Consider the following 25,032-nt stretch of genomic DNA (forward strand, 5'->3'; position numbering starts at 1 on the left):
CGGCCTTCTTCCCCACACTCTCTATGTCCACTTTCAAGTTCTGCTTTTTCTACTTTCTGGAATCTCTCGTGTTCATCCCTTCTCTCCAACTGCACTATCACTGCTCAAATTCAACCCTCATCATCTTCTGTTAGGGCTACTACAATAAAACTCTAACTTCCCTTCAGCAAAACTTCTGCTTCAACGTACCCACAACACTACTGCTACATCACTGACACAAATAAGATTGTGCTATTCCCCTGCACCTATGGATAAACTCTAACCTCTTAGCATGCCATTCAAGTCCTGTCCTGTCAGGAACTGGTGCTTGCCTCTGTCATCCAAATTTATCATCTCTTCCTCCCTCACCCTTTATGACCTAAGAGTACTGAAATTACTTGTAATTCATCTAAATAATTCATCATCTTTTTTTTCTCTCTGTGACTTTGCCAATGATGAGAATTCTTAGAATGCCTTCTTCCACCTAGTTCATTTATAAAACTTGTACTTATTCATTATGAGGCAACTCATTCATCACTTCCTCTAAGAAGCCTTCCTTTATCATCCCCTAGCTGGGTTGGGAACCTCTCCAAGTGATCCCATGGTTCCATGTATACATTTCTCAAGGCAGGTAACTTTCAAAGCTACTTTGTTACATGTATGACCCCAAGTTTACAAATGAACCTTTCCATGGCCATAACTTGTGTCTTTCATATTTCCTACTGCATAATAGGAGCTCCAGATATGTTTGTTAAACTTATTTCTTTTCTTCTCCAGTCAATTTGCAATATAGATTCTACTTTCCTCATCTGCTTTTATACCTCTTCTCCTTATATGATTGTCACTAGCCTCTGGAGAATAAAGTCAACATAGAGGAAATCAGAGCCAAGAGATGGAGAGAGAGGCATATGGCTTGTAATAATCTGTGCCTCTCCTACTTGCTGGTCACACCCACTGACACCCACTCCCCCCCCACACACATACACTTACACAGAGGAGTGGACACACTAGTCATTCTTAGCTGGTGTACATCCCCCAGTGACTGATTCAAGAATGGACATGAACATGACACATATGGTGGGGGACAAGGTGGGAAGGTCATTTAGACTTACCTGAAACACACTAAATAATGAGATTCCCATAGGAGATATTCCATCACCCAAAGGAGGAGTAAGGGAAAGCACTTAGACAAAAAATGCAGCTACCACAATCTACTGTATGGGAATAGTGTGTCTAGAATCCCCTCATCCTCTTTGTCCACCTGGTAAACTCCTGCTGACCTATCCCCAAATTCACCACCACTGTAAAGTCTTTCCTGACTCCCCATAGCAAAAGTTGTTTCTCCTTCTAAGTTCCTGTCATTTTGTGCTCAACCACAGGGGTAATAATTAGACAGGCCTGTGCCATCCAGGGACTGTGTGTTATTTATCTTTTTTGAAGCGGACTCCTCATCTTCAAAAAAGGGATACTGTTATCACCGTGAAAGGACTGTCACTGGAAGTAAAGACGTCAATATAAACTGAGTGGTTATACTAGGCACTCAGATAATGTTAATCTCACTGCCTCCCTTACCCCATGCTATATTGGAATGAACTCTTTGAAGGATTAAGTTTTTACTCTTCTATTTTCCTGGCATCTAGGCAGAGTTTGGCATGTACTGAGTTTGTGATAAATGTTTGACAGTGGGTAAACAGGGAGAGGGGGATATTGTGCTGATGGAAAAAAACAACTACCTGTAGTAAAGTGTGTTGTATGCAGAGCTTGTCCCTCTGGTAAGCCATAAATTCCCTGAAAATAAGTACCATATTGTGAAAATCTCTGCATTATCCCTGCTGTGACTCACCCAAATGTGGTGAGAATTTTTTAAGGACTTAAGACTGGATAGCCACAGGTTGGGGGAATTTAGACAGCTCCTCCTCTTGAAAAGTTAGTCTTAAAGTATGTGGCTGTACTGCCCTCTGGAGACTGCAGATTTTTCTCAAAACTTCACTCAAATAGATTTTCCTGTTAAGAGCTATCCTGAGAACCTGATGAATCTTATAAAAGTTTTCATATGTGAAATTTTGCTGAGAAGCTCTTCCCAAATCCCCAAGTATCAATTTCTAGAGATAGGGAGACCCAGGAGTTAAAAACACTAAGTTTCCCCTCTGTTCTCTCTCAAACTTCTTAAATGGAGGAAATTGTTTTTAAAAAGCAACCATGTCTGTTTCCATTACAGTATACTCCATATGTATTTGAAATTTGACAACAAAAAACAACTTTTGGCACAAGAATGCCAATTTATTCTCTTTTGGACACATGAACACAAAATATCCCTGCAGGCCAAAAAAAAAAAAAAAAAAAGCAAAATTTAAACAACCATCATCTTGTCTTAACATGGGGATACCACCCCTCCCTTAATAGTTTAGAAAGTACCTCGTATTGCTAGAGACATACATCCAGTCCAGAGTTAATAAAATACATTTTAAAACATTACAGGTCTAACAATATAGAAACCAAAATTACACCATTAGTCAAATGAACAAATGCAAACATTTTCAGCCACCAGACATAGAAAGAGCATGAATGTCAATAGCAAGGGATAAGAAAATGGTTAATCAATAACAAGATCTTCCCTTTAATTTTACAAGGAAAAATCCTTGGAGTTGAAGCAGTATTGACACAATGCCCTCAGCCTCTACTTTCTTAAAATGAAAGCAGAGCTACCACCTTGCTATTGAGCAAGAAAATCTTACAGCACATCCACAAAGGGTTGCTAGGGCAGGGCAGAGAGAGTGAGCCTTCTTAAACAGTGGATTGCCTTTTCCCACAGGAAGGGTAGATAGCTGAGCCAGGTAGATAAGCTCTGATATAGTCTGGGTGCCAGATCCTAAAATACAGACCATATAGAACATGTCTGCTTATAAATCATCACCTTTGGAAGCAGCAAATAGAATTTACAGTAAGAATGAATATGTTCTGCCTGCCCAGACTGCTGGCTGCATTAAGCCACTAGTTCACCTTATCAACCACTCAGGGTTCAACAGCGAACAACAATAACAACAAAACATAATCGGTTCAACATTTGGATCTTCACCATTCTCTTAATATCCCCGTGCCTTATCCCCTAATTGTTACTCTTTAGCATTGCTACATTTCAATCTTTCACACCACATGACAGTGCCTAAACAGGCTGCATTTTAAAAAACCAAACAGTAAATCTACTTCTAGAGAATGCACACCTCCCATTGATTGACACATGCATAACGATTCAGTCAGTCCAAAGGGGTTATCATATTCAAATTGTCAAGCCAAATTGAAACTATGTATTTAGACTTGCTTGCAACAGTATTGCTGCAACTCTGATTCTGCAGCCATTACCTCTTAAAGATTCACCGTCCCCGCCCCCCCGCCAGCAAGTTTTTTCCAATTATCCTAGTTCTTCCATATTTCTTTCCTTTCATCCAAAACTACAGCATTTGCCCCCTTAAAGGTACTGTTTCCTATAAAAATAGGCCTCCCGGCTTTTCCTCTACCACCACACTGATTTGCCCCAGTGTATAGGACTGACTGAGGTTGTACAAACTGTATAGTTCAAGGTCAAGCATACAGCCCGACTGCCGGCAAGTAAATCAGGGCTTCCCGGCATTCCGCCTCGCTCCCTGCTCCATACGTGCAGGAGATGGTGAGAAGTGACACTTCTTCTGTGCATTATTAACAAGCAAGCCGGAGGCACTCAAGTGCAGGTGTGGTGCCTGCTGGCCAGCCAGCCAGCCACCAAGAGTCCTTCACATCCTGGACGCCAGTAAGTCCTCCTTCTCCTAAAGAAGTTTCTGTTTTTCCTCCTCTTGGGTCCAGGGTAGCCATGCTGAAGGGTATTTATTTTTCTGAGCTCTCCCTGAACAAGTGTGAATAAAAGCAGCAGCCAGCCCCTCACCAACATGTCCTGATTTGTAGTATCCAAGTGAGGTATTTGCAGAAAAGGAAAATCTTAAGAAATTAACATCTGCCATCTCTTCGCTCCTGCCTATGTTGTGCCTCAGTTACAGAGCTTGCTTTCATCCCACTATATGCAGAGAATGAGGATGTCTGCAGTCATCTTAATGAGCTACAGGACTCAGTATACGTTATAAAACTCTCAGAGACCAGTCTTAGCAAACACTGGTGGCGCCACCGATCAACAGCACATGGAAATGTAAACTTCAATGTATTTACAAGCTTCTTTAAAAGACTGAAGAAAAACAGTGCTTTGTATTGCTGGGATTTTGAGAAGGCTAGTTTAAGAGATTTGGACCGGCTAATGAGTTCAAGCAAACACCCTTCACCATCAGATCCAGTGTTTCCCCACCAGCAGTTTCCAGACAGAGGTGGCAAAATCGTTTTACCACATTGTGTCTGTCTCTACCCCCAGCACCTGCCTCAGCCATACGGAGTGTGGTTCTAGGGCTTTTATCCCCTTCTCCAGCTTTCACTTCTGAGGTTCCCGGAGAGAGAATCACAAGTCAGTAAAATTTGGGCTGGGAAACACTGGCTGGAACTACCAAGACTCTATGTAACTGTTGTCCATTCACAAAGTGTTATCTACACTAAATACAAAATACACTTTCCTTTCCCCTACATGTTCACTGATGCTTGCTTTAGATCAGCTCCCTTTGTCTGGACCAAGAAAGTAACTCATCTCCTTGTGATCGGAATCTAGACTCTGTTAAGAAAAGTCAACCTTTTCTTCTATAAATGCAGTTTTAGTTTAGTGAAAGGAGGGAAACCCCACCAAATACATTTCAGGTCGAAAGAGAAGCAAAAAAAATTTGCACTGCACATAATTGTGTGAGTAACCTTGATTCCCGGGAAAAACAGTTTTAAATGCTGGTACATCTGTGCAAGTTGCAGCATCGCTCAATGTACCTTAAGGACTGGCAAAGCCTATCCGATAAGGAAGCGTCCTGGTTCTAGCTTATTTTAAAACAAAGTGACAGGACACCAACTGTGACTATAAAACAGATAAAAATAATTCTTTAAGAAGCCATGGAAATATATGTCTTGTCTGACCAGTTTCAGAAGTTGCCAGATTATGACCTATAAGAAATAGCTGATAAAATCATACTGAAATCTCATCTAGAAAACTACATTGTCAGGGGGAGGAAGAAAAGGGACCTTAAAAAATGTTTATTGCCAAAGTTAATTTTCTGTGAGAAAAGTTTAAAAATCATTTAGATCTAACAAACCACACAGCAGCATAAAATGGGCACTTTTGAAAACTTTGAAAAATACTAAAAGCTAATTTTTTTTTTTTCAAAGAAGGGGGAAACAGGAGTACTCTTACCATGGCAGTGTTATCTGTCACCGTGACATGCATTACATCTGTTTGTGTTACACATTCACAAAAGCCAACCAAATAAGAGAGCTGCCTGTTCTGCATCTGCAGCCAAACATAGTGCAATCGCCTGGCAGCCTGTATTTGCACAGCACAAGTCTGTAGAGATCAAGAAGATAAAGTAGGAAAACTAACAAAACTTTGTAAAACTTTCAAAAGTTAATGCTCGTTAAAGGCATTTACAGTGGCGAAGTCAGAAATCTCCATTAAAAAGTCTATGGACCCCCACAATTAAAACAGTTACGCTGAACTGAAGTAGATTGTTTGGTTTTTCTCTCCCACTTACGCATACACCCCACTCAATGAATACAGAAAACAAGGAATAATCGTCTCTTAGAAGACTAGAGGGATGCAGGGAACACCACAGCTAGCAAAATATTCCATAGAAACCTTTTCTTGTAAAGTCCTTAAGGAAGTTCAGGCTGATCAGCCTTTGCATGATGAGGTAAAAATTCAGTCCAGTGCATCAGAGAAGACAATCTAGGAGTATCTATTACTTTTAAAAAATGGCTCAATTTTGTTGATGCATCAGACAGTGCTGCGAAGTATAGATTCAGTGCAACTATTCCGAGCTGCTGGTAGACCACCTGAAGTCAACTTGGCTCTCTCTAGAGGCGGTAGGCATTTGAAACATTTTGAGGCTGCATGGGGTGTCAAATTGATTGAGTTCTTTTTCTGAGACTCTCAGGCAAAATACATTGTGTGCTGGGTATCGTGGTGAATCTGCACAGCCTTGGCCAAGGCCTGAGGATCCCGGCCATTGCTCTGTCCTGACACATGACTGCCTTCCGCGCTGTAAAGAGAATAATGCAAAAAGCCAGGTGTAACAAAAGACTACTGCAAACTTCACATGTTTCAAATAGCATAAATAATACTGGGTTTCAGAAGATCTTAGGCTCAAGCTGTGCCTCCTTAAATAATTTATGTCTCTCTGTTAAACATGAGTTTGCTCAACTGAAAAATGCAATACAACTTACTAAATGGGCTGTTGCAATAATTAAATAGAATAATGTCTACAAAGACCCAAATCCTTAACAGTGCTTACATTAGGACTTCTACTGCCTCCTATGTCTGGTTAAAGCCAACCTGTCCTTTAGGCTTCGGCCAGATGTCATTTCCCTCAAAGAAGTCTTCCCTGATTCCAAAGTTCAGGTCAGAGCCACCTGAGACATACTTCCACAGAATCCTCTATTTTTCTTTCATAGTATTAAGCATAATTGAAATTATTAACTGGATAGTTAGCTATATGTTTTGCTCAGTAAATGTAAACTCCAAGAAAGCAGTGACTTTGTCTATCTTACTCACCACCGAATCCCCAGTGCCTGGCACATGGTATATCTTCAATAACCATTTGACAAATGAATTTCTGCGCCTAGCACAGTGCTGGAACATACCATGTTACCGTGCAAATGTCACTATGCCGTGAGTCTCTTCTCATCTTCCTCTCACTAGCTATATGATCTTGGAGAGGTAACAATTCCTTTGAACTTTAGTCTTTCAGGATAACAATAATAACTTCTGAACATATCTCTTAAGGGTGCCATGTATTACAAAGGGCTTAGTAAACTGTAAAAAAACACCATCCTTCTTCTGACTTAATTTGTTAATTTTGCCACTTAATTACTTTACTAAGTTATTTATTTATCATTATTTACTAAATTATTAGCGTCCTTATCATCTAAACTCATAATCTTAGTTATCTTTTACTTCATCTTCTCTCCCGTGTAAGCCCGATTAATGGTTAAGGACCAGATATTTTATCCCCAAAGTAGCTTTTTACATTTAACAAAGACAACCTTGCTCTGACATACTTTTTCAGCTTCATATGCTCTAGCCAAAGAAAACTCGCTATTGTCTAAACATGTCACTTGCTTTCTCTTTTGTCCATTGTTCCCTCTGCCTGGAAAATCCTTTTCTCTTCTTTCCAGAGCCAAATCCCATCCATCCAGCTATGAAATCTTCTCTAACAACCTTTCTTCTGAGGTCCCTCACCTATACTGCCTCAGGCCAATTGTCAGTTCTGCGTTTGCCTGTTTTGTCTGCCATACTGAAACAGAAAATCCCAGGAAGCAGGTCTTCCCCATTTTAGTATTTTTATTTTTAGTACCTAGCACAGTGCTGGGCACACAGTCAATACCTAATAAATGTGTTAAATGAATGAATGTATATTACAGAACGGAAGGTATAAAGCCACAGCTGGGCATTTTCCATAATAGCGTATTTTCAACTCTTACAGAAATAGACTTGCAATGGAATGTCTACTATTTAGCAGCTGAATTCAGACTTGGGGAAGAGCCCAGAAACTGCTACACTTCACAGATGGTCATTTGGAAAAGAAAATTAATGCAGAGAGCTTGTTCAGCTATTTAATAGTCGTCAGTAACAGGTCAAAATGTCTGATTCTTACTGAGATCCCTATTTGGGGGTAAAAATGGTCTGGCACCCCTCCTCTCCCACACACATGCCCAAATTCACTCTGGTACATTCTTCCAGACTGCACTGAAAGCAAAGCGAAATGTTCAGGACTTCCTCTTGCGTGAAGTGGAATCCACAGGCCTGTGACTGCTCGGACTGGAGTCAAGACACTGTGCCTGCCACCTCTGAGGCTGCTCAGGACCTAAACAGAACCAAATGCATTTTGTTCCATGGGAAAACCACAGGCAGCTCCAAATTAGACTTTTTCCCTTGGGCAGAGTATAGACACACCATGCAAGTATGAGCAAGCCTGAGCACTTCTTGGACCAAAAGTCACATTATAAGCTCTCAAAGGCACATGTGATTTTATTTGCTTCTTGAAATTTAAATCCTAAAAGGAAGTTTAGCTCCTCCAAAAGTAGCTCTACTCCTCTGTAGTAGCTCTTTTTTTTTTTTTTTTTTTTTTTTTTTTTAACATGCTTCTGACTCAGATAAAAAGAGAATTCATGGTGCCTGAGAAACTTGCCTGTCATGATCCTTATCCACCAGATGATACCTTGCCCGGAATGCTACAAGCCGGGCATAATATGCGGGAGCTGGAATGGAGACAGAGCGTGTGCATCGCACATAGGTGTGACATAGCTGGTAAGTTAGTAGCTGGAGCTCATCTGCGGTGAAGCAGTTGTCATCCCATAAGACCTGGTAATGGGAAGGACGGCTGGTTCCCTGGAGAGAGACTTGTATGATTAATACATTTCTGACATGGTTAATTACCTGAGAGGAGAGAAGAATTGAAGTCCACTCCTTAAATTCAGAAGTATTCCTTCCTAGCACAACTACAAGCAGATACCCAGAAGGAAAGATAACAGTTCTAGAATACAAGCATTAACAAACTGATGCATAGTGTTGAATAACAAGTCTACTCAAGTTGGTTGCTCAGTTTGCAAACATCTCCTTATCAAGTCAAAGATCTGAACCAGCTTCCAAATTACCTGAATTCCTGCATGACTACAGAGGTAAAAGTCAAACTCAGATGGATGTGTGATGGTGCTATCCACTGTAGTGCCTGCAGGTACATTGCCACTTTTCCCCACCTACCAAAACAAACAAACAAACAAACAAACAAACAAACAAACAAACAAAAAGAGGTGGGGGGAGGTATAATTAGCCATCAAAATGCCAAACTGAACTCAGACCATACTTTCCTTTTATGTGTTAATTGGTAACAAGTTAGCAAACTGTTCTTAAGTGAAGTTTTGAAAATCAGTAATTCAACATGATTAATTTTCTGTAACTCTCCTTAGTCCAACCACTTTATCCTTAAGTATTTTCTCAAACAAAAATACTCCATTGTTTCTATAAGGGAATCCAGAAAAAGAATCCTTTTACCTATGACTTTGGGTTGCATTATTGTCATCTATTTGCAGATGATATATTGGCATATTGACATATTGGCATTGTTCACAGAGGGGATGTAAAGACATTTGCAATGGATAAGCTTCCTGTGAAAAAATATCAACTTTTTAAAAAAAAGTTTATTTATTTTAAGAGAGAGAGAGAGAGAGAGAATGAGCAGGGGAGGGGCAGAGAGAGGGAGAGAGAGAATCCCAGGCAGGCTCTGCACTGTCAGCATAGAGCCCGAAATGGGGCTTGAACCCACGAACCATGAGATCATGACGTGAGCCAAAATCAAAAGTTGGATGTGACTGAGCCACCCAGGTGCCCCCCTCCCCCAAAATGCAACTTTATTTCTTACTTGAAGTAAAAAAAATATGCACAACTTTCATTACAAGTTAAGATGAAGCGGGGTGCCTGGGTGGCTCGGTCAGTCAAGCATCCGACTTTGGCTCAGGTCATGATCTCACCATTCGTGAGTTCAAGACCCACGTTGGGCTAAGTGCTGACAGCTTGGAGCCTGGAGCCTATTTCCTATTCTGTATCTTCCTCTCTCTCTGCACCTTCTCTATTTATGCTCTGTCTCTGTCTCTCTCCAATGTAAATAAACATTAACTAAATTAAAAAGAAAACTTAAAAAAAAAGTTAAGATGAATAAATCTTTGTACTGGTACACCAAGCTCAACAAAAGTAATGGTTTTGGGGCACCTGGGTGGTTCAGTCAGTTAAGCGTCCGACTTCAGCTCAGGTCATGATCTCACACTTTGTGGGTTTGAGCCCTGTGTTGGGCTTTGTGGCTGACAGCTCAGAGCCTGGAGCCTGGAGCCTGCTTCTGTTTCTGTGTCTCCCTCTCTCTCTGCCCCTCCCTGACTTGTGTTCTGTCTTTCTCTCCAAAATAATAAACACTAAAAAAATTTTTAAAAAAAGTAATGCTTTGACAGAATCAGTAAAAGAAGTCACTGGCACATGCATTATCGGTAAGAGTACTCTGAAATGGGAATTAGGAAAACCAGGGTTTCAGTTCCAAGGCTAGTCTTGCAACTACATACCTTGAACAAAACATAACATCTTTAGGTCTTAATCTAATAAGTTATAAAACTAGCTATGAAACACTTTTAAAATTCTAAATTGTAAGGTTCAATTACAGCCAAAGTTCTAAAATCAAATTTCTAGGAAAGTAGAGGGGGGAACTTCAGAAATGCATTTACAAGTAAAGGAATTAAACCTTGGTATTTGGTCAGTTTTCATCCTCTTGTGATATACAGCAGGGTTCCATATGAGGAAGTTTATTTTGCATTGAGGCATGAATTTGATGGGAGTTTATTTGGCTCTATTCTAACTACCATTACCTTCAGCTAAATTGTATACCAATGTGTACAAGAACATCTATGAGTAGAGAAAAGTCTCATTCTATCAAATTCAAATATGAACTTGGGGACCTAGTTGGGCAAGAGGAAATGTAAAGGAGTTATACTAGTTCTGGCATTATTTCCCAAAGTGTGTGCTTGAGGAATATTAGTTCTGCAGGATGCATTTAGGTATTTTATGGTCAAAGAGACTTGAGAAATACTGGGTTGAACTCGAGTTAAAACGGTTTTTCTGTTGTAGGATTTCTCAGAACCTTTATTCAGTAATGTATAATCTTTATGAGGGAGGTGGTGGACATAGTATTTCCCAAACTTATTTGACCTTAGAATCTTTTTTGAAACAACTCTCTTGGAATCAACAGATGAGAATCTAAGGAGATGCTGCCCTCGGGAAAAAGGGATCCAGGCATGTTTAACTCAACAATTACTGCTTGAGCACCCATGTGCAAGGCTCTGCAGCAGATGTTGGGGATGAGAGATGGAGGCATGGAGAGAACTAATGAACTTGCATTCCTGCCCTTCATGAACACCATCTGCAATGAACTGCACTGCAGTGTGATAAGGGCATTATGGAAGGCACTGGAAAATGCTGGTGGGAGCAAAGAGTTGAGCCATCCTTTACAGGATGAGCAGGAGTTGAAAAGGGGGATGGGATGAAAACAGGAAACACTCCAAATATCCCCTAAAGTCAGGAAGAGATAATCTGTGGTTCAGCCATAGGAGGAATACTAAGCAATGAAAAGGAATAAACTGCTAATGTACATGATAAACTTGGATGAATCTCAAATGTATTATGCTAAGTAAAAGAAACCAGACCACAGGCTATGGTATCCTACTTATATTTCATTCTGGAAAAAAACAAAACTATAAGGACAGAACGTCTGTCAGTGGTTGCTAGGGGCTGTAGGTGAGGGAAAGGGTTGACTGCAGAGGGCTTGGAAAAATGTGTGTGTGTGATATATTGTTCATGTCTTCATAGACATGGTGGTTACACAACTATATGCATTTGCCACAACTTGCAAAACAGTACACCAAAAACGTGGATTATGGGGCGCCTGGGTGTCTCAGTCGGTTAAGCGTCCGACTTCAGCTCAGGTCATGATCTCGCGGTCTGTGAGTTCGAGCCCCACGTCAGGCTCTGGGCTGATGGCTCAGAGCCTGGAGCCTGCTTCTGATTCTGTGTCTCCCTCTCTCTCTGCCCCTCCCCTGTTCATGCTCTGTCTCTGTCTCAAAAATAAATAAACGTTAAAAATTTTTTAAAAAAAACGTGGATTTTACGGTATCTACATTATACCTTAATAAAAATAGTGGGGGAAATAAAAAGAGTGGGATGGATGTGGTCATCCCAGGGATTCAAATGCATCATGTGGGAAATGGATGGTGTATGAAGGTAATGTGGAAAGATGAAACTAAAATGTTATGTTTGAGCTACCTTAGGAAAGCATTGAACACCAAAGGGAAGTATCTGGCAGGCAATGGGGGATACATGAAGGTTTCTGAATAGTAGATTGGCAAGGTATGATACGTATTTTTTTAAGTAAGCTCTACACCCAATGTGGGGCTTGAACTCACATCCCTAAGATCAAGAGTCACATGCTCTACCAACTGAGTCAGCCAGGCAACCTGAGATCTGTATTTTTTAAACATAGCTCTGACGGCAGGTTGAGGGTGCATCTGTGAAGATGGGGAGACCACTAGGAGTCTCCTGCAAAACGGAAGGTTCTGCCTAGGCCAGAGGGAACACACAAGAGGAAGAATTAAGACAAGGGATTTCAGGGCAGAACACAGAAGACCATTTGACCAAGTGGATATGGGGGGAGAGGAAAGAAGCAGAGTTTAAAGACAACTCTGAAGTTCCTAGCTTGGCTGAATCAATGTACAGTGATGCCAAGTCACAGAAGAAAAGGAAAATTGGGGGAGGAATAGGCTTTGGATGAGGATAAAACAATAAGTAGAAGGTTTAGACGTGTTTTGCTTGAAATGCCTGTGGTAGATTGTATCACTAGTGCCAAAAATTCCCATGCCCTTCCCTGGGGGAGGATTATACATCCCCACCCAATTAACTCAGGAATGGCCATGTAACTTGCTTTGGCTGTAAAATGTGGTCTGAAATGTGTAACTTCTGGGCAGAAGCTTTAAGAGCCAGCATATGGCTTGTGCTATCTTTCTCCCCCTCTGCTGTAATGACTGGTAATGTTCAAGATAGATTCTTCTCTGTCAGCCTAGGTTCCAAAAGGAGGACATCAGGGTCACAGCCGCAGCAGAGCCACAGTGGGTATGTGATATAAGCAAGAAATACATCTTTGTAAGCCACTAAGACTTTGGAGTTTTTTGTTACCACAGTCTAGCCTATCTTGCTGATACAGTGTCTACAGAGCATCTAAGTAAATGTGTCTGGTAGACAATTGGAGATGAAGGTCAGGAACTGCATAGAAATGTTTGTGGCTGGGAATACAAATTTAGGAATCTCTAAGAAAATCAATGCATGCAGAAAAGTGGGTGAGACTAAAGAGAGTTCAAATTCAGAAGAGAAGAGGAAGAAAAGTATGAAATGCCTGGAAACGTCAGTGTTTAATGGACAGAGGAAGAGGAGTCAAAAAAAGCCTGATTATAGAGGAGGGCACTGAATCTGGAAAGTCATATTATTGCTGAGGCGAAGAGGTCAGCGTAAGAACCTGATAAGATATCACTAGATTCGAAATGAGCAAGTCACTGAGCAAAGAACTTCAGTAGAATCATTAAAACTGAAGTCAGGCTACAGAGAATTGATGTAATATGTAAGAAGGTACAGATGGAAAGTCAAGTCAGTTTTCCTCTAATTTGGTCATGAAATAAAAGAAAGATAAGCAGAGTAAAGGGAAGTTTAGTGAGGGGAACCTAGGAAGAGCTGAGGAACTTTAGAGGGTGAGAAGAAGGAACAGGAGTTTTGAAAAACCACGGTAATTAATGAAGTGTTTCTTTAGGAACTAAAGTCCAGGTGGAGAGCTTAGCCTCTGAGATGTGAGAGCATAGAGAAAAGAAAACACATTTCAGTACATTTGAAAGTAGGGGAGAGTAAGTTGAGAAAATTTACGCCTTCTAGATTTTGTTTACTGGGGAAATAGAGGGTTGTTCTATTGCTGGCAAGGTAGAGTGTTGCCAGGGAAGGCATCGCAGATTGGGACAGGTTGTCGAGGAGGGTGAAGGTTTGGAATACACGCTGTGGGGAACTGGAGGAACAGAGAAACTGCAGCCTCCAGGGTTGTCTGAGATTTGATATCATCAGTCTGTAATATCATTCTTATTAAACAAATGACTTTCTTCCTCAGCAATCTCTCTACTGGCCTGAGTTGAAGCAAAGGAAATGGGTAAGTGGACTGACCCAGAGCTGGAGATTGGCAAAAGGCATGTTTAGAAAACTGGAGATGTTGGTAAGTGTCAAGGCAGCAGGGTAGACTAAGGACCAGGATTATCAATCTTTGGAAGGTTAGGAATGACATGGGATGGCAAAGAACAAAATGATGAGATAGCTTGGGTTTTAGGAAAATAATTCAGGTCCTAGAGCTACATGGACAACAAGCTGACAGAGGGACAGAGAGGTGATGATGCAGTTAAGGAGGGGGTGGTGGGGCATTCTGTGACCAGAGTTTGGGCAAGAGTTTGGAGAATTTGTATTAGAAGGGATCTAAGAAGCACTACTGAGTCAGGGTTTGGACAATTCAGAAGACAACACTTGGAATATGAGCTGATTGGTGGAACTGGAGCCCAAGGAGAAAATCTTGTTTTCCAATGATTCTGAAAACGAAAAGAAACAGCTCAGCCTTGGATTAGAGACAAAAACTAAGGGCGTACTAGAAAATAATGGGAGTGACCCACAAGATTACAAGATTAAGCAACAGAAAGAACTGGTCTCTCTGGGGTGGATCAGGGAAGGCTTGGAAAAGATGAAGTAATGTCATAGAAAATAGCACAGAAGCAGAGTCACTCAATATTAAATACCTATAATTTAGCTAGTTTACACCTAAATAACATTATAAATCGAGTACACAAAATACCTCTCATCAAGTGCTGGGAACTGTACCCCAAATTAATATTCACTTATTAATTTAATCCTTATAACAACCCTGTGAGATAGGTATTCTTATTACATTTTACAGTTGAGACCATTATGGCTTAGAGAAGTTAACTTGCCCATGGTTAGAAAGTATAACATTATAAGTGTTCAAAGTGTGTATCTCAAGAATCCCATGCACTGATGTAAAATCATTTGGAAGAGAAATTCTACTTTATATCCTAGAACTATGCCTTAGGCATTGGTAACAAAAAGTAGCAATATGATAATAAAGTCCAGAGAGGGGTGCCTGGGTGGCTCAGTTGGTTAAGCATCTGACTTCGGCTCAGCTCATGATCTCACGCTTCGTGGGTTCGAGCCCCGCATCGGGCTCTGTGCTGACAGCTTGGAGCCTGGAGCCTGCTTCGGAGTCTGTGTCTCCTTCTTTCTCTGCCCCTCCCCTGCTCACACTCTGTGTGTGTCTCTCTCTCAAAAATAAATAAACATTTAAAAAATTAAAAAAAAATTCAAGTAGATAAACCAGCCCCTTGGAGGTTGCCTGTATCACTACAGCATGTCTGGTACGTTTTTGGCCTCTGCCAAACAACTCCAGAAGCCAGCACTTCTGTCATACAGGAGAAATACTCAGTCTTAAAACCTGTATCATTCAGAAGTGATCATCTAAGCTCAACTGGAGTTAATATATTAACTTATTATTACACTTCTGCTTTTAGGAAAAAAAGTACATATGCCCATTTAAAAACGTATTCACTTGTGCCAGATAATGAAGCTTATACCATGGTTTCTTACCCTTTCTGTTTTATCTGCACAGAAGAGTCGTGTGTGATGTCTTTTCTGCACCACAATATAGGTTATTCCTGGCCGATAATCTTCTTCCAAGCTAATACATGCCTTCCGAATTGCTATTAGCTCTGGCCAAGCTACCTAGGAGTTACAAACAGAATGAGGTTTAATTGAGAACTCACCTAGCATCTCTCAGATCTGATTTACCCAGAGTGGCAGATGGGAGGAAGCTCCATCAGATACCTAGAAACCCCAAAAGGCAACTATGGGTAATCAGAGTACCTGTTTCATTTGTCCCTCGGATACCCCTCCACGGTAATAGATGATCCGAGTGGGTTTGAAGCGTGTGGATTTGTAGAACTGGATCAGCAGCTCTCGAACCATGTTAGTAAGGTCCTGAATTACCTCCTGACTATAGAGGAGCTCCTGGGAGATTTCCTGGCGGGAGGTCTGCACCCGAACGGTGGCACAGTACCGGCTGGGGTGCCCATCCATACTGCCAACGACAGCAGCAATGGAAGGCTTCTTCCCATCCCCTGCTGGGGGGTGCGTGACATCGGCTCCCAGGAAGATGACAGGCTGCTGGAACACCGAGGGCCTGCTCAGATTGAAGGAAACATACAGATGAAAATGTCTGTGTTTAGCAAGCTCACCAGATACAATCACAGATATAATCTTACAAAAGGGAACGAAGACCTGTGCCCATTAGGTGAGAAATCTAAGGGCCACTGAGTGTTTGTGCCTCTCCTGCAATGAACCTGGATTGACTTAAGAAGACAACATGGTTCTTCTATAATAGCAGGAAGGGAAGAATTAACAAAGAGGACCTGAGCTGAATTTAATAAAATCTCTGTGTAAAGGGAAGACCAGAACAAGTACTCTTGGATCCTAGTATTCCCACAGCAGATATAGAAATGCAGAATGTACACGGAACTGGAATAAAATCCCCCAGTGCTCTTTAATTTTTTTTTTTTTGTTTATTTATTTATTTTGAGAGAGAGAGTGTGTGAGTGCAAGTGGGGGAGGGGCAGAGAGAGAGGGAGAGAGAAAGAATCCCAAGCAAGTTCTGAGCTATCAGAGCAGAGCCTGATGTAGGGCTCAAACACACAAACTGTGAGATCATGACCTGAGCGGAAACCAAGAGTTAGACGCTTAACTGACTGAGCCACCCAGGCACCCCGTTTTTTAAAAAATTTATTTATTTGTTTATTTATTTTGAGAGAGAGAGAAAGAGAGACCTCAATGCTCTTTAAGATGTGAGGCTTAGAGAAGAGAATCAAGTCTATCTACTTCCCTATTTTAATCTGTAGTATTCATCACTTACACCACATATTTTACTTGATTATTTTTTTTTAAGATTTTATTTTTAGGTAATCTCTACACCCATTGTGGGGCTTGAACTCATAACCCTGAGATCAAGAGTCACATGCTCTAATGACTGAGCCAGCCAGACGCCCCAGTAAATTATTTTATTTATTGTCTACACACACACACACACACACACACACACACACACACACGAATATAAGTTCCACAAGGGCAAGAATTTTGTTTTGTTTTGTCTTGTTCATTGAAGCATCCCTAGTGCCTAGAACACTGCCTAGCTCAAGGTTGGGACTCAATAAATATTTGTTGAAAGAATGAATTCATTTATTTGGCACTGATTTTTCTAAGGAATCCAAGGAGAAAAATATAATGCATCCTTCTCTGGTAAATTCTTTAAGGTAGGACTTGGAATTGAGTTCTAACTATTTAAGTATAATATAGGACACATCCCAAATCTAAAAATCTCCTATAACGGGTACTAAAGAATAGATACCTCCATGAGGGCAGAGGCTGTGGGAGATTTCTCTATATGTATCGTTATGCAACATGGGTCTGGCACAGAGCAGTACAACGGCATGTATCTATCACATACATATGTGTAACATAGTAACAGCTTACATACACTATGTACCAGTCACTGTGCTAAGCACTTTACCTGTATTGACTGATTTAGTCCTCAGAAAAATTCCATGAGGGTGGTACAATTATCATCTCAATTTTCTGTATTTAAAAAATGAGACAGAAGAGAATAAGGGGCTCACCCAAGCTTACATAACTTGGAAGTGGTAAAGCTGGAATCCAAACCTTAGGAAGTCAGACACCAAAGTATGCACTCTAGGCTACTATGCTATATCATCTCAAATGCTTGGGGTGAAATTAAATGATTTCAGATTTTAGCTTAACTTCCCATATGGCCTGCAGACCTCATCTACCAACGTTGTAGGAAGGATTTTGTTACCTATAAGCTTCATTCAAGGGAAAATTAAGAATTGGAATATGATTGTACTAACAGCAAGGAACTCAATTTCACGTTCTTGTTAAGTATAGCAATGACTAATACCACAGCCCTAAATTTATCTTTTCAAATTGCTTTCACATACAGAATTTCACATGAAAATATTTTTTTTAAGTTTATTTATTTTCAGAGAGATAGAGACAGCACAAGTGAGGGAAAGGCACAGAGAGATGGAGAGAGAGAGAATCCCAAGCAGGCTCCGCACTGCCAGTGCAAAGCCTGATGTAGGGCTCAGATCCACAGAGCCACAAGATCATGAACTGAGCTGAAACCAAGAGTTGGACACTTAACCAACTGAGCCATCCAGGTGCCCCCACATGGAAACATTTCAGAGTTAACAAGTCAGATATTATCTCAATAGATAGGGAAACTACAAACTAATGAAAAGATTAATAAAGAAATGGGCAAAGAACTGAACAAACCCATCACAAAAGAGGATATCCAAATAGCCAACAAACATATGAAATTGTGCTCAATGGATTAATCATTAGGGGGATGCAAATTAAAACCATAACGAGATACTATTACACCCAAACAAAATGGCTAAAGTTAAAAGGACTGATACTACCAAGTGTTGGTGAGAATATGGAGCAACCAGAACTCTCAGCAGAAACGTAAACTGGTACGACCACTCTGGAAAATTATTTGACAGCATCTATCGATGCTAAATACATGTATTCTCGGGGCGCCTGGGTGGCTCAGTCAGTTAAGCGGCCGACTTCGGCTCAGGTCATGATCTCGCGGTCTGTGAGTTCGAGCCCCGTGTCGGGCTCTGTGCTGACAGCTCAGAGCCTGGAGCCTGTTTCAGATTCTATGTCTCTCTCTCTCTGACCCTCCCCCGTTCATGCTCTGTCTCTCTCTGTCTCAAAAACAAATAAACGTTATGGGGCGCCTGGGTGGCTCAGTCGGTTAAGCGTCCAACTTCAGCTCAGGTCACGATCTCGCAGTCAGTGAGTTCGAGCCCTGCGTCAGGCTCTGGGCTGTTGGCTCAGAGCCTGGAGCCTGCTTCCGATTCTGTGTCTCCCTCTCTCTCTGCCCCTCCCCCGTTCATGCTCTGTCTCTCTCTGTCTCAAAAATAAATAAACGTTAAAAAAAATTTTTTTTACATATATGTATTCTCAATAACTTAACAATTCTGCTCTTGGGTATATACTCAAGAGAAAGAGTACTTAAATTCTACCAAAAATATAGAAAAAAATGTATAATGAATGTATAAGAATATCTGTCAATGGCAGAACAGATTACAATTCTGTGGTATATTCACATAATGAAATAATACACAACAACGAAAAAGAACAAATGACTACTTAATACAGTAACATGAATGAATTCCAGACACATAATGATGAGCAAAAGAAGACGGGCATAAAACATGACATGTAGTATGGTTCCATTTACATGAAGTTCAAAAACAGGCAAAACCAATCTATGGTGAGAGTGTTAACTTCTGGGGGTTCTCTGTTGGGAAGGGCCACAAGGAAGCCTGACGAGGCCCCGGAAATTTTCTACGTCTTCACCTGAGTAGTGGTTACATGAGTGCATTCATACATATATAAGAAAAAGTAATTGAGATGCACGTTTGAGATTTGTGTGCTTTACTGTGAATTATGTTACATTCGATCTTATATAATGCAAGAGTGGAAAAAAACAGAGTTCAGAATCTTACCTTTGATGAGGTACAAGCACATTGTTAATTCCTCCGAGCTTTGCATTTATCTTCAGGCAAAGGTTGGAAAGGGTTTGGGGTGAGGTCTTCACCACATTTTTTACCTGGACACACTGTGTGGCCATACCCAGAAGGGTATCTCCAACACGTTTCACCTCCGCTACAAGAATAAATCCATTAATTAATTTAACCATGTTTAAATATTCTCCTAATTACTAAGAATAGAGGGAAAAATCCACACATAAACATTTACAGAGTGCCTACTGTATACGGTACCCTGTGCTAGATGCGGCTGTTTCATCTGCTAACCCCCCAGGGAAATTTCCCTGTTCTTCCCTCCGGTGAGCATTAAAGCTAGGCCACCGCTTTTACCCTTGGATGCTGCCTGCCACTACTAACGCAGTCCCCCGAGGTTACTTTTTCCACAGGACTGGTCTGGCAAAGGAATCCATCTCCCAGCTCCTCCCTATCAGTAGACATGCCAGCTCTTTGAATTTTCAGTATTTTTCTCCCACCCTCCCCCTCTTCCCCTCTAAACACAGAGGTAACAGAAGAGACAACTACAGAGGGAGTTGAAGACATTTTGTAAAGTTCACACAGCCGGTCTGTAGCTCCCAAATCCCTCACTCAGATGACAGTCAAAGGAACTTTTGTATCATTCTTGTGATAATAGATACAAACTAGACAGCTTCTTTTCTGCCAGTGGTAGGTTCTCCCACTCTTCCCCACTCTGATATTCTTAAGTGCTTTTTACCAAACATTCCAGTTCTTCCTGCTTTGAGGACTACGGTGGAATGGTACTGTATGCCTGACACTCATTCCCACTGTACTTCCTGGCCCCCATTCTTGCTTCCCGCAAAAAGGTTGGGAAGAGCCAGTGGCTGGTTGTGGTCAAGAAGTTGTGGATGTTGGGGCACCTGGTGGCTCAGTCAGTTAAGCATCCAACTTGGTTTTGGCTCAGGTCATGATCTCATAGTTCATGAGATCGAGCCCCACATCGGGTCCTGTGTCAATAGTGAGGAGCCTGCTTGGGATTCTTTCTCTCCCCCTCTTTCTGCCCTGGCTACACATTCATTCTCTCTCTCTCTCTCTCTCTCTCTCTTTCTCTCTCTCTCTCTCTCTCCCCCTCTCTCTCAAAAACAGAAGTTGCAGATGTAAAGAGCCTTCCAGAGCTCTTTTCTCTTTGCCAAGGGGCCAAGAACATTCCAAATAGCAACTGCTATGCCAACCCAGGTCTCAGAGTGAAAAATAACATGATGACATGTAACAGAGGCCACAGTCTACCTCAATGGACACACAGGAAAAGCAAAAAATAAACCTTGGATGATCTGAGACACTGAGAGTTTGGAGCTGTTTGTGACTGCAGCATAACCTAGCTTATCCTGACCAACTATTTGAAATCATCCCTCGTTCAATATTAAAGGGGTCCATACCATACACTGGTGTCTTCCCAGGCAAGATAACCACTATGAGCTGTAGGCCCACATATGTCATTTTCAGGTGTTTAAACATGGGCTCCACGCTGTCCGCACCCTGTGCGTACTTGCAGAAACATGGCTGGCCCTGGATGGGCATCCCTGCATCCTTAGAGATTTTACGGAGCTGGTCAGTGAAACTCCTGGTAAAATAGAACCAGTAGTACAGTGCTTTCATTTCAGAGTACATTCCTAGCATTTATTTTCCTCAAAGACACTTCTTTCAGTTTTGCACATTCTTAGCCAAAATTAAAGACAAACAAATAAACAAAAAATCCATAACCGGTTGCCAAAAATGGGCTGGCAATTGTATCACTGCAATTATAATGCACAAAGAATCTGTGTTATTAATATTAAGCTATCAGATTATCATTCTGAATTTTTAAATAATTATACCTCAACGGGGCCCCAGGGACTAGAATAGCATTTCCGTTCAAAGATTTTTTTAAACATTCAGGTCAATAATTCTGAACTAAAGAAAAGCAAAGTCAAAATTTCAGGTAATGTGTATTTTGGTAAGCCTGGCACGAGAATAGTTGGGTAAACTTGTGTTCAATTGAGAATATGGAAACACAAATCAGTATATTTAGGATTACATTCAAACTTGTAATAGATTTGATTCAATAACAGTATCAAAAGAAATCATCACTTTAAAAAAATAAAATTCATTGTGAAGTTTTAAATTTTAAATTTGTGAAGTTACTTTAATATATGTATAAAGCTTTCCGCATTTCTTTTGTGCATTTGTCAAGATTTGTAAGATTCCTTTCTTTCATCCAGTTCCCTTTTCCTGCCTTGAGTTTCCACCCTTTTTACTAACTTCCTTTCTATAGATAGCTGCATCTGTAAGACATGAACCAATGATCTTAGTCAGTGGCCCTGCAATAAAACAAGCTCACTAGTAAATTATAATTAAAAATGGACTAGTTTTTATCTTAGCTGAAAAGATACAATTAATACCACAGGAAGCTTCACTAAGAACTCAGAAGAGTTTGCCAACTGTCACTGCTTTGGCCTTGTTAGTCACAAATTTCTGCTCTAAATGTAAGAAAGCTGACTCAGATTCTTAATGTCATTCCCAAGTTTGCAATTTACTATAATACAAGGTCTTTTTCCTATAGCCAGATGGTGTCACTATAGGAGTCAGGGATTTAGTGCCAGTGCACATAGCACATTCATGTAAAGATGGTATTTTCATATCTGGAAGGGATATTACTAAGCTGAAAATATGAAGATACTCACTTTAGTAAATCTTCCCTACATTGTTTCTGAGGCGCAAAACAAGCAACTGCCCAAACTTTAATTTCAATGCCAGCATAAAACTGCTTTCCTCGCATGTCCCAGACACCCTGGTTGGGTGTGGCTACCGTTTTATTCTTTAAAAAAAAACAAAACAAAAAAGAAACAAAAGAAAAGAGAAAAGACATTACAATCTAAGGCCATTTTAATGTCGATGAGGGGATAAACAAAATTCTATTTGGTATTAGCCAAAAGACAAAAAGCAATACTGAACAAAACTATGGGTAAATTCAGTGTGGTGTAGTGGAGAAACCCTGGGTTATTCTCTTTTTGACTGGTTGTTGGAAGAAGCTTGCTGAATAAAATAAAAAGCTTACCCGGCCTCCATACTGCAGCATTGGTGCTGGAAGTACCCTGCCTGTGAGCTCTGTCATTTCATTGTGGACAACAATGCCAAATTCTTTAAGGTATGGATCCGGTCCACCCACCATACTGTTACTCTTCACCTAAGGAACAGGAAAGCCTGCGTATATAAAAACCAAAGAGTAACTGTGTCCCACCAGGAGTTTTATATTCTTTTCTCATCTTAAAGCTAGCTTATCTTGAAGACCATGACTTACTGACCAGTCTACTGATTTCCTCCTGTCTGTCAGGTGCAGATCTTGCTGTCGCTTTGATCATTGTGGAAGTCTGATTGTCCGTGAGCTTCTTTATACATCGCTGTCCTGCCACAATATTGCAGACCTACCGAGAGGCAAAGAGAAATTCGTTTTGTGTAATGGGTTTCTATGTCGTGAGCCTTAGATAGAGTTAAACTCTATCTTACATCTTCCATTCCTCAAAACATGAAAATGCTGTTACCTGGTGAAGCTATTTGCCCAAAACATTTTATTTTATTTTATTTTATTTTATTTTATTTTATTTTATTTTATTTTATTTTATTTTATTTATTTTTAATATATGAAATTTATTGTCAAATTGGTTTCCATACAACACCCAGTGCTCATCCCAAAAGGTGCCCTTCTCAATACCCATCACCCACCCCCCCCTCCCTCCCACCCCCCATCAACCCTCAGTTTGTTCTCAGTTTTTAACAGTCTCTTATGCTTTGGCTCTCTCCCACTCTAACCTCTTTTTTTTTTTTTTTCCTTCCCTTCCCCCATGGGTTTCTGTTAAGTTTCTTAGGATCCACATAAGAATGAAAACATATGGTATCTGTCTTTCTCTGTATGGCTTATTTCACTTAGCATAACACTCTCCAATTCCATCCGTGTTGCTACAAAGGGCCATATTTCATTCTTTCTCATTGCCACGTAGTACTCCATTATGTATATAAACCACAATTTTTTTATCCATTCATCAGTTGATGGACATTTAGGCTCTTTCCATAATTTGGCTATTGTTGAGAGTGCTGCTATGAACATTGGGGTACAAGTGGCCCTATGCATCAGTACTCCTGTATCCCTTGGATAAATTCCTAGCAGTGCTATTGCTGGGTCATAGGGTAGGTCTATTTTTAATTTTCTGAGGAACCTCTACACTGCTTTCCAGAGCAGCTGCACCAATTTGCATTCCTACCAACAGTGCAAGAGGGTTCCCGTGCCCAAAACATTTTAAAAACTAATACTAGATTCTGCCACTAGCCTAGAACGTGATTTCTTTTTTTTTTTTTTTAACTCATTCAAGAGATTGGCAGATATGGCAAAAGAAAATTCAGCTCAGCTTACCTCAAGTGGCAAGTATGTATGTTTTTGTTCTTGTCCCACTTGGAGGCAGGGGAGGTGGGGATATTTCAGCTGCAGACTATATTTCTGCTTAAAATACTGGGCTACTGTACATTCCATAGCTTGACCATTTTCTAGCTGTAAAGGAAAACTACAGGAGAGAATATCTTTTCAGAAATTTCTTCGAGATTTTTTTTTCTTAAACAAGCAAGCAAACAAAAGCCTACAAACATTTTCTACCTTGATCAGTCACTTAAAAAACAAAGGTCAATCTTCTTCTTTTTTTTTTTTTTTTTTTTGAGCTTTCACACCCAGCGTGGAGCCCAAAGTGGGCTTGAACTCACGACCCTGAGATCAAGAGTCAGATGCTGGGGCGCCTGGATGACTCCGTCGGTTGAGCATCTGACTCTTGATTTTGGCTGAGGTTATGACCTCACGGTGTGTGGATTTCAGCCCCTCGTTGGGCTCTGTACTGGCAGTGTGGAGCCTGCTTGGGATTCTCTCTCTCCCTCTCTCTCTATCCCTCTCCTGCTTGTGCTGTTTCTCTCTCTCAAAAATAAATAAACTTAAAAAAATTAAAAAAAAAAAAAAAAGAGAGTCAGACGCTTAACCGACTGAGCCACCCAGGCACCCCCCACACAGAAGTTTTATTTGTTTAAGAGAACTATTTGTAACATGAATGTAACATAGTTATTGAGGCCAATTTCCAGATCCCCAAACCAGGACAGATATATGTGGGTCTGGGGGAAACAAGACTAAATACATGAAAATGAGGCTTTGCCAGGATATATAATATAAACTGGGGAGTGCGATTTAAGAGGTTCCCTTTCTTTGGCTTTTCTAGGGGGCAAATTATCTCAAATACTTGGTGCAAATATTTGGTAATAACTTTAATCTGTTTTCTTAACTGCTACAGCCCTACAAAGTAACAATGCAGTGAGGATCACCTATGTGATATTTAAAACCATGTGCTTTTGGGGCGCCTGGGTGGCTCAGTCGGTTGAGCGGCTGACTTCGGCTCAGGTCATGATCTCACGGTCTGTGAGTTCGAGCCCTGTGTCAGGCTCTGTGCTGACAGCTCAGAACCTGGAGTCTGTTTCATATTCTGTGTCTCCGTCTCTCTGACCCTCACCAGTTCATGCTCTGTCTCTCTCTGTCTCAAAAATAAATAAACGTTAAAACTACGTGCTTTTAATTTGTATGCAAAGATCATATAAGCCTACAAGTATAATTATTCTTATAGG

The 25,032-nt window shown here is 40.7% G+C and overlaps 1 protein-coding gene across 1 annotated transcript in view; it reads right to left on the reverse strand.

Moving 5' to 3' along the window:
- Positions 1 to 2,238: 2,238 nt before the first annotated feature.
- AGO4 (argonaute RISC component 4) overlaps positions 2,239 to 25,032 on the reverse strand; it is a 42,272-nt gene continuing 19,478 nt past the window's right edge. Inside the window, exons 8-18 of the mRNA XM_047869550.1 lie at positions 23,792 to 23,939; positions 22,689 to 22,808; positions 22,442 to 22,570; positions 22,068 to 22,201; positions 20,784 to 20,968; positions 19,351 to 19,510; positions 15,626 to 15,941; positions 15,350 to 15,484; positions 8,740 to 8,841; positions 8,274 to 8,473; positions 2,239 to 6,125 (exon numbers count right to left, since the gene is read on the reverse strand). Coding sequence (XP_047725506.1) covers positions 6,017 to 6,125; positions 8,274 to 8,473; positions 8,740 to 8,841; positions 15,350 to 15,484; positions 15,626 to 15,941; positions 19,351 to 19,510; positions 20,784 to 20,968; positions 22,068 to 22,201; positions 22,442 to 22,570; positions 22,689 to 22,808; positions 23,792 to 23,939 — 1,738 coding nt within the window. The 3' untranslated portion in view covers positions 2,239 to 6,016. The remainder of the gene's footprint in view (positions 6,126 to 8,273; positions 8,474 to 8,739; positions 8,842 to 15,349; positions 15,485 to 15,625; positions 15,942 to 19,350; positions 19,511 to 20,783; positions 20,969 to 22,067; positions 22,202 to 22,441; positions 22,571 to 22,688; positions 22,809 to 23,791; positions 23,940 to 25,032) is intronic.

The sequence above is a fragment of the Prionailurus viverrinus genome, chromosome C1 (genome assembly GCF_022837055.1).
Source record: "Prionailurus viverrinus isolate Anna chromosome C1, UM_Priviv_1.0, whole genome shotgun sequence".
NCBI lineage: Eukaryota > Metazoa > Chordata > Mammalia > Carnivora > Felidae > Prionailurus > Prionailurus viverrinus.